Source organism: Lynx rufus, unplaced genomic scaffold (assembly GCF_022079265.1).
Source record: "Lynx rufus isolate CCGP_SWC_20201006 ecotype Redwood Valley unplaced genomic scaffold, mLynRuf1.p SCAF_23, whole genome shotgun sequence".
NCBI classification, from domain to species: domain Eukaryota; kingdom Metazoa; phylum Chordata; class Mammalia; order Carnivora; family Felidae; genus Lynx; species Lynx rufus.
The window spans coordinates 8,488,801-8,508,378 of NW_025814838.1; the positions used below are offsets into that span (position 1 = coordinate 8,488,801).

The following is a 19,578-nucleotide window of genomic DNA, read 5'->3' on the forward strand; positions in this document are numbered from 1 at the left end:
ATGAACCTGAGGCATTCTTAGAGGAAATGTGGCTGTAGAAACCACATCTATACATTTGTGGTACTTCTGGTGCCCCTTTAGACGTTTGGATGCAGTCATTTATCATCTTTATATTGGGTTGCTTCCTCATCTTTTGACTCATTTCAGTTTCCTTTCTTGCCTTTCTTTTACTTAGGGGCAAAAAACAAAGCTGATCTCTAGTTAACTAATTTTCAATTTGTGACTACTGAATTCCTCAGAAGGAGACTGAAAAGTGCACAGGTGATGTGGTAATTGGGTGTTTGAGGACTAATCAACCACAATCAGGTAAGCCTCTAGGGTGGCTGGTATCCATATGCTAACTGGAAGCCGGGAATTAGTGCCTAATCACTGGTTTACCTTCAGCAGGGCCTAATGAGGCTGCTGTGTCCTAAGAAAGAAAACAAGCAGCGTAGAGCCAGAGATGAAGAGTGCAAGCAGGCATGCCATTTTTACTACAGTGCCACAGAGCACAGATCCAAGACAGCCCTCAGGTCTTAAACCAGGAAGGAAATTGAAAAAGTTTGTACAGAAACAGAGTAGTCAACCTAGAAATCTGGTGTCCCTTAATGATGCCCGCTTTGCACATAAGTGGGTAGTCTGTCCTGATCAATAGTGACAGCAAAAAGATTCCAAGTGTGGGTCAGTAAAATGATATGGCCCTTTTTTGGTTATTTTGAGTCATATGGGATTATTAAACATGTAGCTCATTACTGGAGCTCAGAGACCAAAAATGCTTCATTATTTGGTATTTGGAAACTTTATAGTACATGCGTGTGTTGGCTTGGTTGCGTTTGGCAAGTGGTATTTGTTCTAGCCAGCCCATACTGGCCTCAGTCCTCTGGCCTTAGTTGGATATATATTCTTACTCTAGTATATTTGAAGTATGCAAGGTAAGGAACAGTAAGAACACTTTAAAAAGAAAATTACTCTGTGGAAAGCTGGCTGGTCTTAGTCATGTGACCTAAGATTATTTTATAGAAATATAACCAGTTGGTTTATTTTTTTTTTAAGCCCCCCCCCCCCCCACCAACGCCTTCTTTAAGCCCTTTTCTTTTCATTTGCGCTTTTGAGATTTGTTGATGTAGAAAGTCATGTGTTCCTATCCAACCCTAACTGGAAGTGCTGTCTTAGCTTGCTGCTGTAGTACATTTTAGGACAAAAAGTCTTTTAAAAGCATGAAAATAGCAGCAGACGGGTCTCGTTTGCTTTGGCAGAGGGAACAGCTTTCCCTCCCAAGTAGCTCTGGGTAAGACCTAATCTCCAAAGGTGATCTTGTAAGGCCCAAGTTCCAAGTGACAGCAGGCGACTCTGCATTTAAAGTACTCCTTCACTCTTAACCTCCTTGTTATTTTTGCAAGTTTACTTTCTAGGAAGTAGTTTACAAATGGCCACCACCCATTTCCTATCTTTTTCTCAGGTCATTCAGCATCTGTAGCTGCCAGGTGGGATCAAGAGGCTCTTGTGGGCTTCCTTTGATACTCCCAAGGGGGGGATGGTTTCTGCAAGTACAGCGCATTAGCCCCTGGCAGTTGGAGAAAAGCTGTCTGAGAAAATCATGTTCTCTGGCCCTTGGGTGTCTGGCATATATAGTAAGACATAAAAACATGCACCCAGCTGGCTCCACAGACTGATGAAAGTTGGAAAGGGGTTTCTCATTGTCACTATATAGAAATACCAGCATTTGTCAGTGGTTTCTTGCTTCTGAATAGGCACTAGATGGGAACAGAATGGGATGGTTAAATCAGACTGGTCCCTTCTCTCCAGGAAGTCTCAAAGTAGATTGCAAGTGCCTTGTTGACACTGATTTTTGGTGCCAGCATTTGCCTCCTGTGTTTTAGCTTCTCTTTTCACAAGGTTGTTCCTTGGGTGACAGGCTCCCCATTAGCAGCCAACACAGCATTCCTCTGAGTGAGCCTTCCTGACCCAACCAGCTGCAGCAATGAGCCAGCTCGCTCTGGTCTGTTTTCCATATGCCAGGGCCTATTGCTGACCCTGAAGAGATCAAACTAAGATGACTACAGAGAGGCAGACCTGCAAAAATAGTATAATCTTTCACCCCTTATTCAGACTGGAGTAGCCCCCGCTTTCTCTCTCCTCTTTTACGACTTCTTGTCTTATTTTCTCTTGGGTCTGATAGGCTTGGGCAAGAGAGAACTGTTTACTAAGCAGTCTTGCAAATTTTGATCGTTAGCCTCTTTGCATGCCAAAAAGTGAAGGTGGTCCCAGAACATTAAACTTGGAAGGACTAGTCTAAACTCCTCATTTTAATGTTGGGATCACACAGACTCAGAGAGGTTAAGTGACTTGTTCAATGTCCCACACTGCTTAGAGATACCAGACCAGAACCAAGGCTTCCTGGGAGTTTACTCTGTATCTCTGGTACACTTAGGTGTTGCTAATGTACCCATCTCCATGGGAGAAAGGTGTATCTTTGGGACACGTCATAGCAGAGAATAGTAGTGAGGCCAGTGATGAAGAATGGAGAGTGTAGAAATCAGACTGCCTGGATTTGAATCCCTTTTCCTTTGTAGACTGGCTCGGGGACTGGAGGCCAAATCCCTTAAACTCTTGAGTTCTCTTCTCTGTAAAAAGAATTGTAGTATCTTCCTCATATGGTTTGTAGTAGGTTAAATGTGACAGTTAATGTGAATCCCCTCAGTACATATGTGTAATTTAAAAGATACCACTATTACTAAATGTTTTAAATCTCCTTTCCACATGGACCGACCAGATTGACCCTTTGACTCTTGACTCTTTCCTTTCCATGTGGTGTTTCCAGTCATTTAAAGACCAAACAAGACCCGCTTCTCTGAAACTTTCCCACAGGGTGAACTTTGGAGTCTGACAGGCTGGTTTTATTTCCTAGTTCCCCTGCTTAGTAGTTAAGAAACCTCAGTTTGCTCATCTGTAAAAACTCTGACAAGCTCTAGGTGTCTGTGAGGTCAAAGGCGGATGATACATAGGAAGCGTGCAGCCCTGTGCACATCACACACATCACTTCCCCTTAGTCAGCCCTCCACCTTTCTTTCCGTAACACTAATTCACACACCTCTCTCCTTTTCCTGTCTCCAGTCACCCTGTGTCTTTGTGTGGTTTAGCCCGTCATGGTCATTATCTTCCATAACAGGTAGATAGTAAACCTGAGAAGACCCAGGGACTTACCTGATCTCGCTTCACGAAACTGCCTACAGGATAGATCAGCTCCTGATCCCTCTTTGGAGCCAGAGCATCCACAGGGACCACAGCCTCTGGGATCGCCCCTGGCCAGCAGTGCCAGCTCCAGGCATGGGGCCAGGCAGGCAGCCAAGCCCATCCCCATGAACAGCAGCCAGGGCTGGTACTGCGAGGGGGGGAGGGGAGACTAGGGCTGATGTGCAGAGAGGGAGGGTGACAGAATCATTTGGAGCCGAGATTGAAGGAGAAAAGCTGGAGGCTGATTGTGGTCCAGCATAAACTGAGCTGAGAGATAACTGGCATCAATCTTTCAGGTAAACCCCAAAATTATAATTGTGCTAGAAGTAGGTTTCCAGGGGTGTGTGTGTATGTGCGTTTGTTTCTTCTTCATTTTTCTTCCTGCCTTTGCTTTCTCCGTGCCCCTCCTCGTCCCTGGCTCTGTTCAACTCATTAATGCCTCTTAGCTAAAGCAGGAGAGCAGAATCCCTGCAAGAACAGGTTGCTGCTGTGGGTACCTGGGGAGTCCTGCTTACCTGAGCTGCCCCCACCCCCACAAGAGCTGCACTGGCCACTGAAAAGAGCACTGTTCTAGGAGCAGGGAGGCTTGATTCTGTCACTGTCTTTGCAATAACAGCAGCAGTTACGATAAAGGTTAACATGTACTGAATACTTTGTGTGGGCAGAACATCTATGGATTATCTCATTTACTCTATTGGGGTACAGCTGCCCCATTTTAAAGTTAATGCTGACAGTCACAGTTGGTGCCATCACTGTAATTCACATCCAGGTTTGTCTGCTCCAAGAGCTCATCCTCTTAGTTACTCTGCTCCTGTTTTTCCCTTCCTGGAATAGCTCCTTGACCTTGGTATGCCTCCATTTCTTTTCCTATGAAATGGGGATAACCATTTCACAGAGCTACATTTATAGCTATTATAATATCCTACTAAATACACAGTGGTGCTTTGTTGCTGATCAGATTTGCCTGTGAGGGTGCCCAGATTGTGCTGAGGCTGCCTACTTCAGAGGTGGCTGGGATGACCAGCTGGAAAGGCAGTTCCATTAAATTAGTATAAATAAATAGTAAGCCAGAAATCCTGTCTTTTTTAAACCTACAGATCTGGGACTAAGTAGAAAGGGGAAGAAATCTGGAACTGGCTGGAAGCTTGCCCCAGGTTAGGGTCGGGGGTAACCATTGGATTCGTGGTGTCCATAGAGCACAGCAGATACCTAGCTTGATTTTATTCAGCGTCAATCACAAGGCAGTCTTATCCTGTGGAGAACTCAACCCTCCAGGTGTTTCTGGGCAGTGGTACATTTGAGCAGGGTCAGTGCTGTGGTTTAAGAGAATTTTTTTTTTTTAAGTTTATTTATTTATTTTGAGAGAGCAAGAGAACACGAGCGGGAGAGGGCCAGAGAAGGGAGAGAGAGAATCCCAAGCAGGCTCGTCACTGTCAGCACAGAGCCCACTGCAGGTCTCATACTCCTGAACTGTGAGATCATGACCTGAGTCGAAATCAGGAGTTGCTGTTTAACCTAACCGACTGAGCCACACATGTGCCTCTCAAGAGACTATTCTTGAGCAAGACCCAAACATGTGACTCAAGGCAGGGGTAGGCGTCCTGGCTGGATCTGGAAAAGCTGCAGCCTGGCACCCATTGTTCTGATGGGACAAGCTGCGGTTTTCATCAGGTAACCAGATATTACTTTGCTGTTAATAATAATGACTGATAGCTGTCCTATCATTTCTTTCTGGGAATGGGGCACTGTGTGGCAGGTACTCTTTATCTGTATTACCTGACTGAATCCTTAACAACAGCTCTGTGAGGCAGATACTATTCTGCCGGTTGAGGAAATAAAGGTTTCAGTCAGGATCAGCAATAATAACTGGCAGAGTTGGCCTTTGATTTCAAACCTGGAGCTTTGAACCATGTCGATGGACTGAAACATCACTGCTTTAGGGCATCTCTTATGAGGCTGAGCCCAAGGAATCTTGACTGCCTGGATCACAGTGGCAGGGCTCACTGGGAGAGGGCAGTGGGTAGGACACCCTTCTTGAGCACTGGGCAGGGACAGTTTGTCATTCTCTTTCCAGTGGCTGATGGTAGAACTTACTCTTCTGAGATCAGTGTGGTGACTTCAGAGCTCAGGACCCATCCATTGGTGGGCTTTCCCTGGGTGCTCTCATGTAGGTGGACTCAGCCGCCCAGCCTAGTGGTAAAGGCTAGGTTTCTCGAGCCAGACATACTAGGTCCTCTTTATGTGATGTTGAATGATTTACCTTGTGCCTCAGTGTCCCCCCATCTTTCAGTGGGGTTGTGGTGAGCATATACGAGTTTTAATGTCCATAAAGTGCTTAGTGTAGTGCCAGGCATGCTATCAAGTGTTCAATAATTGACAGCTGCTATTATTAGCTATTAGCCAACAGCTAGCAAGTCCAGGGAGACTTATGACTTTAAAACATCTGAAGTGCTGCCAGCCTGGGACATAGGGCTTGTGAGACTCAGCCTCGAGAAAGCTCTGAGAGCATAAGTGTTTTCCCAAGGAAAGAGGTAGATACAAAAGAAGGGGGACCATTGAATAATCGGGGCTGGACTTCCCATCAGATCTGAAAACACTGTGCTCTGGCTTGAGGTCATCAGTTGCCTCTACACTCCTGTGGAATGGGGGCATCTCACAGAAGGGGACCAGAATGGAAGAAAGAGATCTGACCTTCTGGCACTTGCTGATGGATCATCTGTTTACATCGATTTTCCCCTCCTTATCTGCTGGGCATGTTAAAAGCCTTCAGGTTCTGCTGTGTCAGGTCATCAAAGATGCTCTTATGTGGAGGGCCGTTTGGGTAAATGGGATTAGGGCCTCTTTGGGAGGCCCATCTGTTCTGTCCTTACCTGAAGGCCTAGGCGCCAGGATTTGGAGGAAGCTGGTACAAGGAAGCATCTGTCCCGTGGGGGTGGGGATGAGGGTGAGTGGCCGGGGGTAGGTGGGTCAGACAGAGGCCAGGAAATCCTCTTACTCTGCCAGGTACCCGGGCCTCCCTCTGCAGCAGGAGCTGAGCAGCAAACCCTGGTGAGTCAGCATGCCTGGGAATTAGAGCTGCCAGTCTGTGAGCATGTGGGGTTTGTATGAGTTTGGGCCTTTTGTTTCTTTTAGCACTGTAGTCTTTAGAAACACCAATCTGGAAACCAGACCCTCCACATGGTATAGTCCTGCTTGTTTTGAGATAATTCGGCTCCAACAGTTGCTTTCCTTGCATGCCGGTCTTCCAAGAATTAACCCCTTGCCTTTTAAAATCTTAAATAGCTTGTTCTTATGGCTTATTTGCTGTACTATTAAGGCACAGAAAGACTTAAGGAAACTTAATTGGATCTTTCCCCACACCAAAACCCTTCAGCCTTTCAGTGTTTTTTTTGAAGCCTAAGTGGAACTGCAAGTCTTTTGAGGGCACGTATGGGCATGTCTTTCTGTCAATTTATTCTCTTTGAGGGTGGAGAATAGGACACACCCTGATACAGTTGAGTCTCCGATAACTATAAGAGTGATCCTGGTGGTCATTTTAAACTTGTACATCCAGAATTTACCTGTAGAATTCCTTATGAAGATAGCCCCAAATGTGTCTAGGCACTATTTGGAGGAGAGGAAAGTTCTTTAGGTAAAGTTTAAGCTCCAACCTTCCATGAAAAGCACCCTTCTGCCCCACTGCCTGTCTCCTAAGAGCTTTGAATTTGGATCATAAAGGTCCATGAACGCTTCCTGGAGCGGAGCAGGCATGGGACTGACATGGATTTTGGTCCACTTTACCTGCTCTACTTCTGGCTCCTGGTCTGAAGTTCTGTTAACATTGTAACTTTGGTGGCCGCAATTACTATGGCAGGTGGTAGTATTTTACAGATACTAAGTTGTGGCTGGATCTTCTTGTGGACTAGTTAAGACACAGTTTGCAGAGAAATCACCTCACCCCTGGCCAGGAAATTTCTAACAATGTTTTAAAAACACACAAAACACACTTTTAAATAACGTAAGTAATAAACCACCATGAGGAGTTTGTATCAGCGCACGCTCTTGTTTTTTAGCTAGCAATTATCCTACTATTTAGAGATTATATTGAGGTAAATCAGCACTTCTTTTAAGATGGAGACCTCCTCTTGGAGGACTGAGCTTGCAGGTCTTCTAGGACCTTCCATTTTAGTGTGGACTTGGCTTGCACTCTACATACAGCCTTGAGGAGGACCTGAGTGGGGAGAGAGAGAAACTGGAAGACCAGGAACCTTGGCATGGAGTACAGGCTTGATGTTTGGCTCCTGTGGGTGGGCAGAGGAAGGGTGGAGAAAGGGCATTTCACTTACTGCGTGAGAGAGTCCCAGAGAGGAATTTGAAGAGATCAGAGACAGATTTTACTTAGCTATTTGGCTAGGACACTGTAGTCTTGACTCCACAAATCCTTTACCTCATCTTCAGGCCATTATGAAACTCTTAAATGTGGCTACCCTTTCTCCCTACTCATCCTACTTAAAAAGAAAATCTGAGGATTTTGACATTAGAAACTAGGAGATGAACTTTTTATTTGCACCTTCTGGCTGAATCCAGGACCAAACAACTTTCTTATGTGATGGCAAGTTGGCAAGACAGATTTCCTCTGGAATATTTCTGGCAAAACTGCAGTCTTCCCTGATGTGTTCTGCACATGAATCAACCTCTTTGTAACCTATGTTACCTTAAGAATTTTAGGAATTTTCCTTATTGATTCTCCATATGTGCCCAGCCCTGCATTTCCAGTGTGAAGGTACAGAGCTTATGGGGAGGTGGTGATGAACTCTGGGTCTCTCATGGTTGGCTCAATGAAAGAGAATGGGGCCCCAGGGCGCAGTCCCTGTACTCCTGTCTCCTTATCCAGTGGTAACTGTTCTCTGATTTTCTTCTAGGTTGGCTAGCTCCTCTGGCTGATGGCATGTTGAGGCACATGGGCCAGTGGCAGCGAGGGCATCTGATCCAGAGGGGGCCACTCTAGAGGCCAGGCCACCAGCACCATGGGCCAGTGCGTCACTAAGTGCAAGAATCCCTCATCAACCCTGGGCAGCAAGAATGGAGACCGTGACCCCAGCAGCAAGTCACACAGCAGGCGGGGTGCAGGCCACCGCGAGGAACAGCCACCAGCCTGTGGCAAGCCAGGTGGGGATATCCTTGTCAATGGGACCAAGAAGGCAGAGTCTGTCACCGAACCCTGCCAGCTGCCAACGTCCTCTGGAGATGCTGGGAGGGAGCCCAAGTCCAATGCCGAGGAGTCTTCCCTGCAGAGGTTGGAAGAACTGTTCCGGCGTTACAAGGACGAGCGGGAGGATGCAATTTTGGAGGAAGGCATGGAGCGCTTTTGCAATGACTTATGTGTTGACCCCACGGAATTTCGAGTGCTGCTCTTGGCTTGGAAGTTCCAGGCTGCTACCATGTGCAAATTCACCAGGTTAGTCACAAATACTTAATGTCACCAGGTGAGCAGAGGAGGGAGAATGTACTACTGGGCAGAAGTGCCCAGCTGGGGTAGAACTGGGTTGGCTTCTTAGGGTTTTGGGTAAGTCTGTCTTTTTCTGACCGATTTCTCTAAAGCAATTCAGCTTTGCCTAAAGTTAAGCGAGGAATAACCCACGTGGAGCTCTGCTGCCCAGCCCCACTGCTGCCCCAGACGTTTATCTCTTCTTTCACTCCTTCACTTGTCGTTTCCCTCACTTCCTCACTCACTCGATACTTACCATGCACCTCTCCTGTGCCAGGCGCTGTGAGTGCCAGTTTGGGGAGCACCTTTGGTGTCTGCCTCTGTCACTGCGTGAAGCCAGTTGCCCCTTCTAGCTTTGCATACATGCCCCTTAGCCAGCATGCACACCAAAAAGGACAGCGGGCCCCCGTGACCAAGCAGTAGTTGTGCACATCTCCATGGTCATGCGTCCCTGTAGAGGTTGTTTGTGGGGACGGAGGGGCAGGGTCACCTCAAGGTGTGGTTTCCAGAGCACTGGGTTATAAATAAGAAGTGACTTTGAGACCCCCCCGCCCCACCTCCACCCCCCATTTTCCAGCCCCTGGGTAGATTCCCCGACAGACTTTAGATGCCTTATATCTTTAGCTGATACAGCAATCTCTGAGAAGATGATCAGTGAGAAACTTTGTTGGAACCTAAAAATGCTACATAGATATTAAAAATACATATTGAGTTTTCGTGGTTTTTTTTTTTTTAATGTTTATTTTTGAGAGAGAGTGTGTGCATGAGCAGGGGAGGGGCACGCACACACACACACACACACACACACACACACACACACACAGAATCCAAAGCAGGCACCAGGCTCTGAGCTGTCAGCACAGAGCCCGACATGGGACTCCAACCCATGAACCATGAGATCATGACCTGAGCCGAAGTTGGACACTTAACCGACTGAGCCACCCAGGCACCCCCACAGTTTTTTGTTTTTTTGGTTTTTTTTACATTTATTTTATTTTTGATAGAAAGAGACAGCACAAGTTGGGGAGGGGCAGAGATAGAAGGAGACACAGAATCCAAAGCAGGCTCCAGCCTCCGAGTTGTCAGAACAGAGCCCAACATGGGGCTCGAACTCACAAACCGCAAGATTGTGACCTGAGCTGAAGTCGGACGCTTAACCAACTGAGCCACCTAGGCGCCCCAGTTTTCATTTTTTAATAACAGAACTTTGGCCTCTGGTGGCAGAGTTACCTAGGTTTATCCAGAATCTTTGACTCCAAAAATCTCCCTTGGCAGTCACCAAAAATATTCCGAAAACAAACAACCCATGGAGAATCAAAAGGAAAGCAGGAAGACTTCCTGTCTGGGAGGGGAGTCTGCAGCTTAATTACTACTGCCAAATGGGAAATAGGGCATTGAGCAGGAGCCTTGAGTTTCATCTTTGGAAAGATGAGTAAGTGAATGAATGAGCCACTATTAGCTGTCTACCATGTGCTAGGCACTGTTAGATGCAGTTGACACGTATTAACTTGTTTAGTCCTCACCAAACCCCTAGAAGTTAGGTGGTAATCTCACCATTTGACAGATGAAGAAATAGGACTAATTTAATTAATGGAGGAGCTGGAATTCAAATCCAGGCCATCCAGACTCAAAGCCATGCTCTTAATTACTGTGCTATATTGCCTCTCAGCAGATGATAGTGTTTACAATTATTAATTGTGCCCCTTCCTTCCTGTTGCAGGAAGGAGTTTTTTGATGGCTGCAAAGCAATAAGTGCAGACAGCATTGATGGGATCTGTGCACGGTTCCCTAGCCTCTTAACAGAAGCCAAACAAGAGGATAAATTCAAGGATCTCTACCGGTTTACATTTCAGTTTGGCCTGGACTCTGAAGAAGGGCAGCGGTCACTGCATCGGGAAATAGCCATTGCCCTGTGGAAACTAGTCTTTACCCAGAACAATCCTCCAGTATTGGACCAATGGCTAAACTTCCTAACGGAGAACCCCTCGGGGATCAAGGGCATCTCCCGGGACACTTGGAACATGTTCCTTAACTTCACTCAGGTGATTGGCCCAGACCTCAGCAACTACAGTGAAGATGAGGCCTGGCCAAGTCTCTTCGATACCTTTGTGGAGTGGGAAATGGAGCGAAGGAAAAGAGAAGGGGAAGGGAGAGGTGCACTCAGCTCAGGGCCCGAGGGCTTGTGTCCCGAGGAGCAGACTTAGTGGCTCTATCCCAGGAGCAGCAGCAGCAGCCGCAGCAAGGATCTGCCTGCTGCTCTGTAGCCAACTGAGGGATTGGACCTTTCTGGAAATTACTGAAGATCCAGATATTTTCTACTTTACACCTTTCTCTGCCTTGTATCTGAAAGGGCTCTAAAATGCTGTATCATGTTTTAGGCACTTTCTTCACTTTTTGGTTATTTTGGTTATTTCTTTTTTTGGGGGGGTTCCCCCAAAATATTTGAACCTGGCTACATGTTGTGTATCTTTTTTTTGAAGCCTTCAGATAGAATAAGCCTGCCATTTCTTGCACAAATTAGATTTTTTTTTTTTTTTGTGGGGGAGGGTATAGAGCAGGGAGGGGGGAATGGGATGGTTAGGTTGAATTAACATTACAAGATGATACAGTGCCAGATCTCAGTTTTGCATATTCTGTTTTTCAGGGCAGGTCTGTACTGTGTGTAGTGCTGTTTACATGGTTGGATTTAGGTTATAATAATTATTTTAAAAGATTTACACAGAATTGAATAGCAGTGTTAACTGTTAACCATATTGCATTAATTCCCAGGCGATTTAAAGCTCTTGGAGAGCCAAGGCCAGCCAAGAGCATTTGTAGTCTGGTGACAACCCCCTTTTAAGCTAATTTATCCGAACCCCTTTTCTTCACTTCTTGCTCATTCCTTCTTTGACCTATTTCATTTCATGTTGCATTTATCCATCAACATGCTGCACCTGTCAGTCAAGTGAGCAGTTTTTTTTTATACCACATTGTACTGAGAACCACTTAAGCATTGAATGCAGAGAAAGCAGTGCTACCTCAGTTTTGCTGGAAGTAGACTTTGATAGTTTTCTTTTTTTTTTTTTGATGAATTTTCTGTATTTTCATGTTGTAGGTGAAAATACCTTTTTTTTTTTTTTTTTTTTTTTTTTTTTTTTCATTTGCCTTGGAGCCAAAGTTTCTGTTCCTGGTGGTCGGAAAACTGTGCCTGCCGGCCAACTGACTTGAAGGAAAACTGTGGTATGGAGCTCTGCTTGAATTTTTTTTTTTTTTTTTTTAATTTTTTTTTTGATTATCATCAGCTTACTTGTCTGGCAAGTGCAGAAGCCTGGGACTGGCCTGAACTCTGCCAAACAAATATAGAAGTGTATTTAATAGTTAAACTTGTGCCCTTTCCCTTCTTGCTGCACCCATGTTGTCACTTAATCCCCAGGAGTTATTTATTACCTTCTTTGTTAATGTCAAGCTCATTTGGGGTAATGTGATAACTGTTTAGGTTTACATGACCCTCCTCTCTTTTTCCCTACCCCCAAATATGTATATATACATATATAAGATATGTATATATTTTACCTATATAAAATATATATATATACACATATATGTATCTATATTCCTTTATTTCTTTGCCTGCTAAAACTGGCCATAAAAGAGGGAGCTGCCTTCAATATATAAAGCATAAGAAGAGTGCCAGGGAATGTCATAAATGGAGGCTTTTGAATCTGAATTTGGACCATTTTCACTAAAGAGAAGATGAATTTTCTCAGCCCTTTCCTCATACGAGGGAGGGCCAGTTCCCCAGACTCCTTTACGTGCTCGCTCCATAAGGTCTGCTTTGGCCATACTGCCACACGGGAGCTGACTCTGGTCCTACCCAGTTTCAGTAGAGGGTCCTCTTGTTATTTTTCCATTTAAAAAAACGGCCTCAAAAAACTGTACTGGAAGGGTGGGTGGCAGGAACTTGTATAGTTCAGCTTCCAACACTTTGGAATAGACTGAAAAGGGAATCTTTTGAATAAAAACTTTTAAAATATTTATACTCTTGAGGTAATGAGAGTTTGTCTATTAAACATTTGGAGTTTTCTTCCCTAACTACTCCCATCTGCCTCCCAGGTATGTTTCTTAGCCTGGGCAGAATTTGCTTATTTTGAGTTCCTTTATTAGTAGCCTATGGCTCCAGGCTCCCATCTTTCCAAAGAGGATTATTTAAAGAGTTTCTGCGGTCGATGTTTTCTAAGATTGACAATGACCTAGGAAATGTACTTGGGGGGTTGATTTTTTTTTTTTTTTAAGCCCCTAAACCTTACAGTTGCTTCTTCTAGAGGGCTAGAAGGGAAACTTTCAAATCAGCCACAGCAAGTTAGCAGTACTGCTGGAAAGCTGAAGAGGGTCTCAGGCCAGATGTCTGGCTTTTGTTCTAGCCTAAGACACAAGTTCCTTGAATAAAGAAAGTTTTTAGGGGCCCATTGGGTTTTGTGGGCTCAACTGTAGTCAGGGTGCCCAGACTGAGGTCTTAAAGGGGGAATGCCTTTTTATCCAGCCAGTCTGCGACCGCTAGTTTTTCCTGATTCTGGACTGGGTCAAGGTTGAAAAGGGAGAAAGGCAGGCTGCTTCTCCTAGTCCGGTAAGGCTCTCTTCTTAGATGACAAGGGTATATGGAGAGAAGTGCACAAAAGAGGGAGGCACTGAGGATCCTGAGGACTCTGGAGAAACTGGATTCCTTTCCCAGCCTACAAGGTAGCATTCCATGCATGAGGTGTAGTAGACTGGGTGGATTTTGTAAATTAACTATTCAGCCTCCTCACCCCCCAGAAAAGGGCCAGTAAAGAAATTATTTTTGGTTATATTTTTAATGATGTATTTGTTACAGAAATGCAAATGAGAAACCAGAAAAGGGAGCCGTTAGGGAAGGACTTAAAGGGTCCTTCCAGGCTTGACTTCATGATGCAAGAAATTCAAGCTTCCACAGTAGCTCTGCGCCAATGTTTGACTACAGGAAAAGCAATTTTGCAAAGGGATCGAAGATGGGTGTGTATGTAGGATTTGTAGTCATTTCTGGGAAGTGAAAGGTCTCTGGTCCTTTTAACCTAGAAACGGGTTTTCTGTTTAATGGGTGAGCAGTAATTGTGTGGAAGAGGCCAAATGCGTGCCCCTCAGGTAAGCCAGTGCACTCTTCACTTTAACAATGTAACACCAGGGTGGTGTGAAGAGGGGCAGGATATGGATGCAATTTTGAAAATAGGCAAATATTTGAGGGTAACTACAATACATTGAATACGTATTGGGAAATTCTTGGTTTTCAGCAAATGGCTGAGTTTGTGGTTAGTGATTAGAAAGCTGTATGAGATGAAGTGTTGCTTCATTGAAATGCTCTTCCCCCATCCCTGCCATATTTGAATGTATCATTAACCCCACCTATTGTAATGACTTTGCTGTGCTTCAGCTGGTTGCCTCAACAGTATTTCCTCATCTGTGCCAGATGTGCTCACATCTGTGAGATGTGAGATAGGTCCCAGACACCATGTCTACCCTTCCGATAAGAAGTATTAGAGCTGGGTAAAGATCCCAATTTCAACCAAGCCCACAGGCCCAAAGAAATCCAACTGAAAATGTACAGGGCAGTGTTTTTGACATTAAAACTTTCCTAAGGAAGGCACAAACTAGCCTTCTTAGGAAGAAGGGATTAAGCCACAAAGTATTTAATCAGTCTTTGAAACAGTCTTGATTTCCCAGAGGCTGATGCCAAATTTAGCCCTCATTGCTGGAGCCTGTAGGATGTGGGACTCCATAGTTCGTGTGATGGCCTCAAATACTATACACTATGCCAAATTGCATTAAACAATAGTGGGAAATTACTGGGATAAGGACTTGGGTCTAAAAGTTGAAGAACCAAAATATCCGTATTTAGGACTTTGGTTTGCCACATTTAAAGTGAAGTCTTGAGTGTAGTGAAGCCCAGAAGTAGACCCAATGATGCAATTATAAGGGCTGGAGAGAAGATGCTGCTAGGTTTGTTTTGTTTTAGCTGCCTGCTTTCGCCTTTTTCTTGTGTCTCTAATGTTTGATTAGTGATGACTTGAACATCTTGGCAACTGACAAAGGTCTTCAGTGGTGGACTCTAGCAGTATCTTGTTTACAAAGGACTATTAAAAGTTAGTACAGTATGTTAAGACTCACTTGAGGACATTCACATTGATCCTCAACTTCATAATCTGTTTTTTGAATCTTATAGGGTGGTTCCCACTCACCCCTTTTCAGAATTTATTCCTATAAGCTGTAATTATAGCATATATCCAGTTTAATCTGGACTGGGGGCCGTGTTTTAGTGAGGATCTGCAGGTGTTTTTTCTTACTGAAAGACAGACTTGAGCACTGGTTGCAGACGCCAAGATGATTTATATAGCTTTGAGTAACCGTCAGGTACTGCGGCATCACATCCTCCCTATTCCTCTTGGAAACTAAGCCTGCTTTCATAGATACCTTTTTCCACCATGCACCTTCCGTTCTTTCAATATAATCTTGGATAATGCCAAAGGAAGCCATTCAACAGAAGCACACCTCCCCACCCCCCCCGCCCCTGCCATTTATTCTGGGGGAAGTGTCTTCCCTCTGACTCTGGTCCCCAGCCCCGAATCTGTAATAAACTCCTCTTACCTGTTGCACTAATGAATATAATTCTAGGTTTCAAAGGGGGAATTTGAAGCAATAGGCAAATGGGGCTTGGATGAATTGGTCCTACAGATACCCTGCCTTAACCCACTGAGGTGATGAGTCCACTACTCATGTGACCCTCCACCTTTGTGGATTCCTCTTGGTTTGTGACCAGTCTGTCTGTTTCTTGAGGTTGTACAAACTTGTTGACAAAGGTCAATACTTTTGTTTGTATTCTCTGCACTGTTGCACTCTCCAAATGGCCCCTTGAATATTTTTAACTTGTTACACACGTTTTGGTCTTTGTCTACATTTTTCTTTTGATGTTTTTGTTTTTTTATTTGAAAGGTTACCTGCTGTTGGATTTAATAAATTTGTTTACTTGACTGTTGACAATTGTGAGAGAGAAAAAAACAAAACAAAACAAAACAAAACAAAACCAGTGACTTAATTCTGGGGCAAGATTTACCCACCAGGAGCCTCTTCCAACGCGATATTGGATAGCAGTTTCTATGCTTTGGAAAATAATCCAGATGGTACAGGATCCTCAGACTTCAAACATGGATGTTGACTTCCCACTCACAAACTTAAAGGCCTTTGGGTCATAATACTTGTAGGCAAAAGGCAAATGAGTCCTCAGAGGGCCACTACTTAAATAGTCTTACCAGAACAACTGATTTGGATTCCCATGAGGAACAAAAAGTCAATGTGAGCACTGCGCTAATGGATGGCTCCTACATCAGGTTGGCAGTGATTAAGGCAAAGGAGACCAGCTGAAACTGTCAAGTGCCACTGCTGTGTGACCTTTGGCAAGTTAGTGAAATTCTGAGTTTCCTTATACTCATCTGTAAACTCAAGAGACTATTTCCATCAGAGTGTTAGGATTTAAAAGAGTCTTTATAAAAAGCACCTAAATCACGTAAGTTTAAGGTTTCCAAAAGGATGTCAGGTGAGTAATGGCAAGGAATCCAGAGAAGAGGAGATGGGGGGGGGTTGGCATGATCACACATGACCTTTCACAAGTCACTACCCCTCCTGGGGGCTTAACATCCCTCTGTGCCAAATTGGGGGGTGGGGGGATGGGAGTGCTTAGACTAACATGATTCCTGATGGCTCTCTTTGGCTCATACATCCTAGAAGTCTGATTATGGTAGACCAGTTATGACCCTTAGCTTCCTTTCATTGTATTTTCTGTCTTGTTATTGTTTGTATTCAGGAAAGCTATTGGCCAGCCATCTTACTCACTTCTTTGATGGAGGCCCTAATGACCTTCCTAAAGATTTCCAGCCTCATGTTGGTATCTCCTAAAAATAAGTAAGTACAGTGGTGGGACTAGATGTGCTTTTGTTTTTCCTTTCAGTTGGAAAGGATTTGGGAGTCATGGCTACATCCTCTAGCTAGGGACAGGGTTATAGGGTTTCCTCAATGAACTGGAATTTTTTTTCTTCTCTTACCCTTATTACCAAGGTTAGCATCAGATGGAGGCTGGAAGGAAACGTAGGGGAGGAGTGGTGACTTTTTTCCCCTCACTTAAAGTGCATCTCCAAAGCATGTACTTATTCCCCAATTGGCTCTTGGGCTTGTGTCTGCTGTGCTTTGGCCTTTCTGAGGTATTGAGCCCAGCCAGGGCCTTAACAAACAGAGGTTTGGAGAATTACACAGTGAAAGATACTGATTTGGGTGCTTATATAGAGCCTGGAGCTATTCAAAGTGTTGTTATCGTGCTATACAGCTGTATAGATAATATAGGGCTAAAATCCAATTTATTTTTTGATGAGGGGCAAGCAACTTCTTCACACCAGAGATGAGCTTAACTCTGCATATAGAATGGACAGTTCGTAGCAAGAGAGATACAACAGAAGGTAGTGCTAAGGGTCCAGAGACGTACAGAAGAGTCACCCTAGCACTGGCCTCTTCTCTCTTCTCAAATCCAGTTGCCAAAAGCACATGGCTGGGTTGCCTCTAGAAGTCCTCTCTTAGCTCTGGGTTTTGATCTAGGCTCAAAAGGGTTAGTCTGCCTGGAAAGGTAAGGGAGCCAGCCCAACTTCTCCCATTTCCTTTCCTTTGCTATGACTTCTCAGGAGGCCCTGTGTTTTGAAAGCCATAAGGCTCTTATCTGGGCTTAATATTCTTCCTATGTAATGTTCCAACCTTGATTCTCTTGCCTTAGGGGTGCTGAAAAAGTCCTAGTGAAATATGGCAGCAGTGCAGTCAACAACAAAGCATCTGACTGTAGTGTTGTATAACCCATACTGATGGGGACTCTCCATGGCCCTGTGTTTATCTGGGGTGGTGCTGCTGAAATTGCTAGTATGTTAAAATATAGAGCTACAAAATGGTAAGGCACCTTTTGTAAGAAAAGACAGAAGAAAACAGTGACACAGGCTCTTGCATACATGGCCTTACATAGTAAAGGACACATCCTCCGTGATTGGGTAAGTAGAGATAGATAAATGGGTAAAATCTAAATATTTGGGGAAAAGTTGTCACATGCCAAAATAAATTACAGGAAGAATAAAAGTAAAAGTGTAAAAATTAAATTATTTAAAAAAATATATATACACACACACTTGTCAGTGGCTATTAATCTCTGAATCAAGAAGACTTTCTAAATACAAGAGCAAATAGAACAAATCATAAAAGACTTCTAAAACTATCTTTAAAAAGTAGAAACATTTTTACAATAATAAACCAATGGGACACTGTACTTAATCCATAGGGAGACCTTAAAGAAAAACAACTGGCCAAAAAGCTTCTGAAAAAAATAGATGTGAATCTACAGGATATTCAAATAAATAGAAATTAAAGCTGTACTGAAAAGTTTTTTTTTTTTAATTTTTATTTTAACCTATCAAACTGGCAAGATTTGAAACAAATCCATGTTAGTAAACACAAGGTAAAAGCTTATATGGAATTAAAAAAAAAAAAAAAAAAACCTTAAGTGTCCATACTCTTTAACCCAATAATTTCACTTCTAGGAATGTTTCCTCAAGAAATATTATCTGTCAAAGATGTTGTGCAAGAATATAATTGGTAGCATCAGTTGGGAACAACCTCAGTGTCAACAATAGGGGTCAGTTTTAGAAATTATGGCACATATCAACATGTTGGAATATTATGCAGCTGTTAAAATCTCTGCTTTTAAATAATGGGAAAAGTATGATAGACTAAAATAGGGGCAGTTGTTGACTCTAAGTGGTGGGAACAGATGTGACTAACTTTTCTGGATTTTCCAAGTTGCCATTAATTGGTCCTCTTTATAATAGGGAAGAGGTTTTTTACAAAAAGGGGGACAAAAGGAAATTGCACATGGCTAAGTGTCCTGAATAATTCTATGGGTGAGGAGGTTAGAAATTTGGGAGTAATATGTTCAAAGCCTAAACCAAGAGTTCTGTAAAAACTCTTGGGAGTTGCTTTTTTCCCCCACAAACGAGAAGCTGCTTCTCCAGCAGCTGCCTTGGCAGCTCTGCATTGGCTGCCTAGAAGGGTGTGGGAGGAAAAATGCACAAATGCACTTATGAATGGAATGTGTGTTTTGCAAGAGGCCAAGTTGGCAGCTTTGGCTTCCAAAAGGTGGGAGCATCAGCTGAAAGAACAGAGTGTGCAGACTTGAGGCCTCAGAGACCTTATGGTCTAGGCCCAACTCTGCCGAGTTCTGGAGTTGGGGGCCCACTGGGAAACCTCCCATCCAGGAGAAGGAAATGATCTTGGCTATTCCTAGGAGCAAAGGCAGTGCTCTTGGCACATGGAGCCTCATCTGTTCTGTGATCCCACACTTGGAAAATGTTTCTCAGTTACATGTCATTTATTGAAGACTTAATGTGGGTTTTCCCTAATTTAATCCTCATAACAACCTTATTATGTTAGGTACTAATGTCCCCATTTTAAAGGTGAGGTAACTGAGGCTCAGAGAGGGAAAGTTATATATAGCCCACTATTCTGTCATTTTCCACAAGCTGGATCTTTGAATTTTCACAATAATCCTTAAAAAGATATGGCCTCATTTTATAAGCTGTGGAACTCTACTCAGATGTGATTAAGTGGCTTGCCCAGAAGCAGAGGTCTGTCCATATCCAAAGGCAGACACTTAATTTGTCTCAGGACTGGAGTCTCAAAAAGTAAACAGCAGTTAAGCTCCTATAGCTTTGGAGCTCAGCTGGAGGTGGAGAAAGAATCCAGAAGCATTGTCAACTTCAAGATGGTCTCAGGGCCTCACAGTACACCTGGAGAGTTTTCCTCTTTACAAGGGAGCTTTAAGTGTTGTGTCT

General features: G+C 43.9%; 1 protein-coding gene across 3 annotated transcripts in view; it reads left to right on the forward strand.

The window, feature by feature from the left end:
* The window catches only part of DCUN1D3 (defective in cullin neddylation 1 domain containing 3), a 35,075-nt gene extending 23,330 nt beyond the window's left edge, over positions 1 to 11,745 (forward strand). For 2 of the 3 annotated variants that reach the window (XM_047087715.1, XM_047087716.1), the window contains exons 2-3: positions 8,115 to 8,650; positions 10,401 to 11,745. In XM_047087715.1, coding sequence (XP_046943671.1) covers positions 8,220 to 8,650; positions 10,401 to 10,884 — 915 coding nt within the window. In that variant the 5' untranslated portion in view covers positions 8,115 to 8,219 and the 3' untranslated portion in view covers positions 10,885 to 11,745. Of the gene's footprint in view, positions 1 to 175; positions 307 to 8,114; positions 8,651 to 10,400 lie in introns of all 3 variants that reach the window. The other variant, XM_047087714.1, reaches the window with a different exon arrangement.
* Positions 11,746 to 19,578: the final 7,833 nt, after the last annotated feature.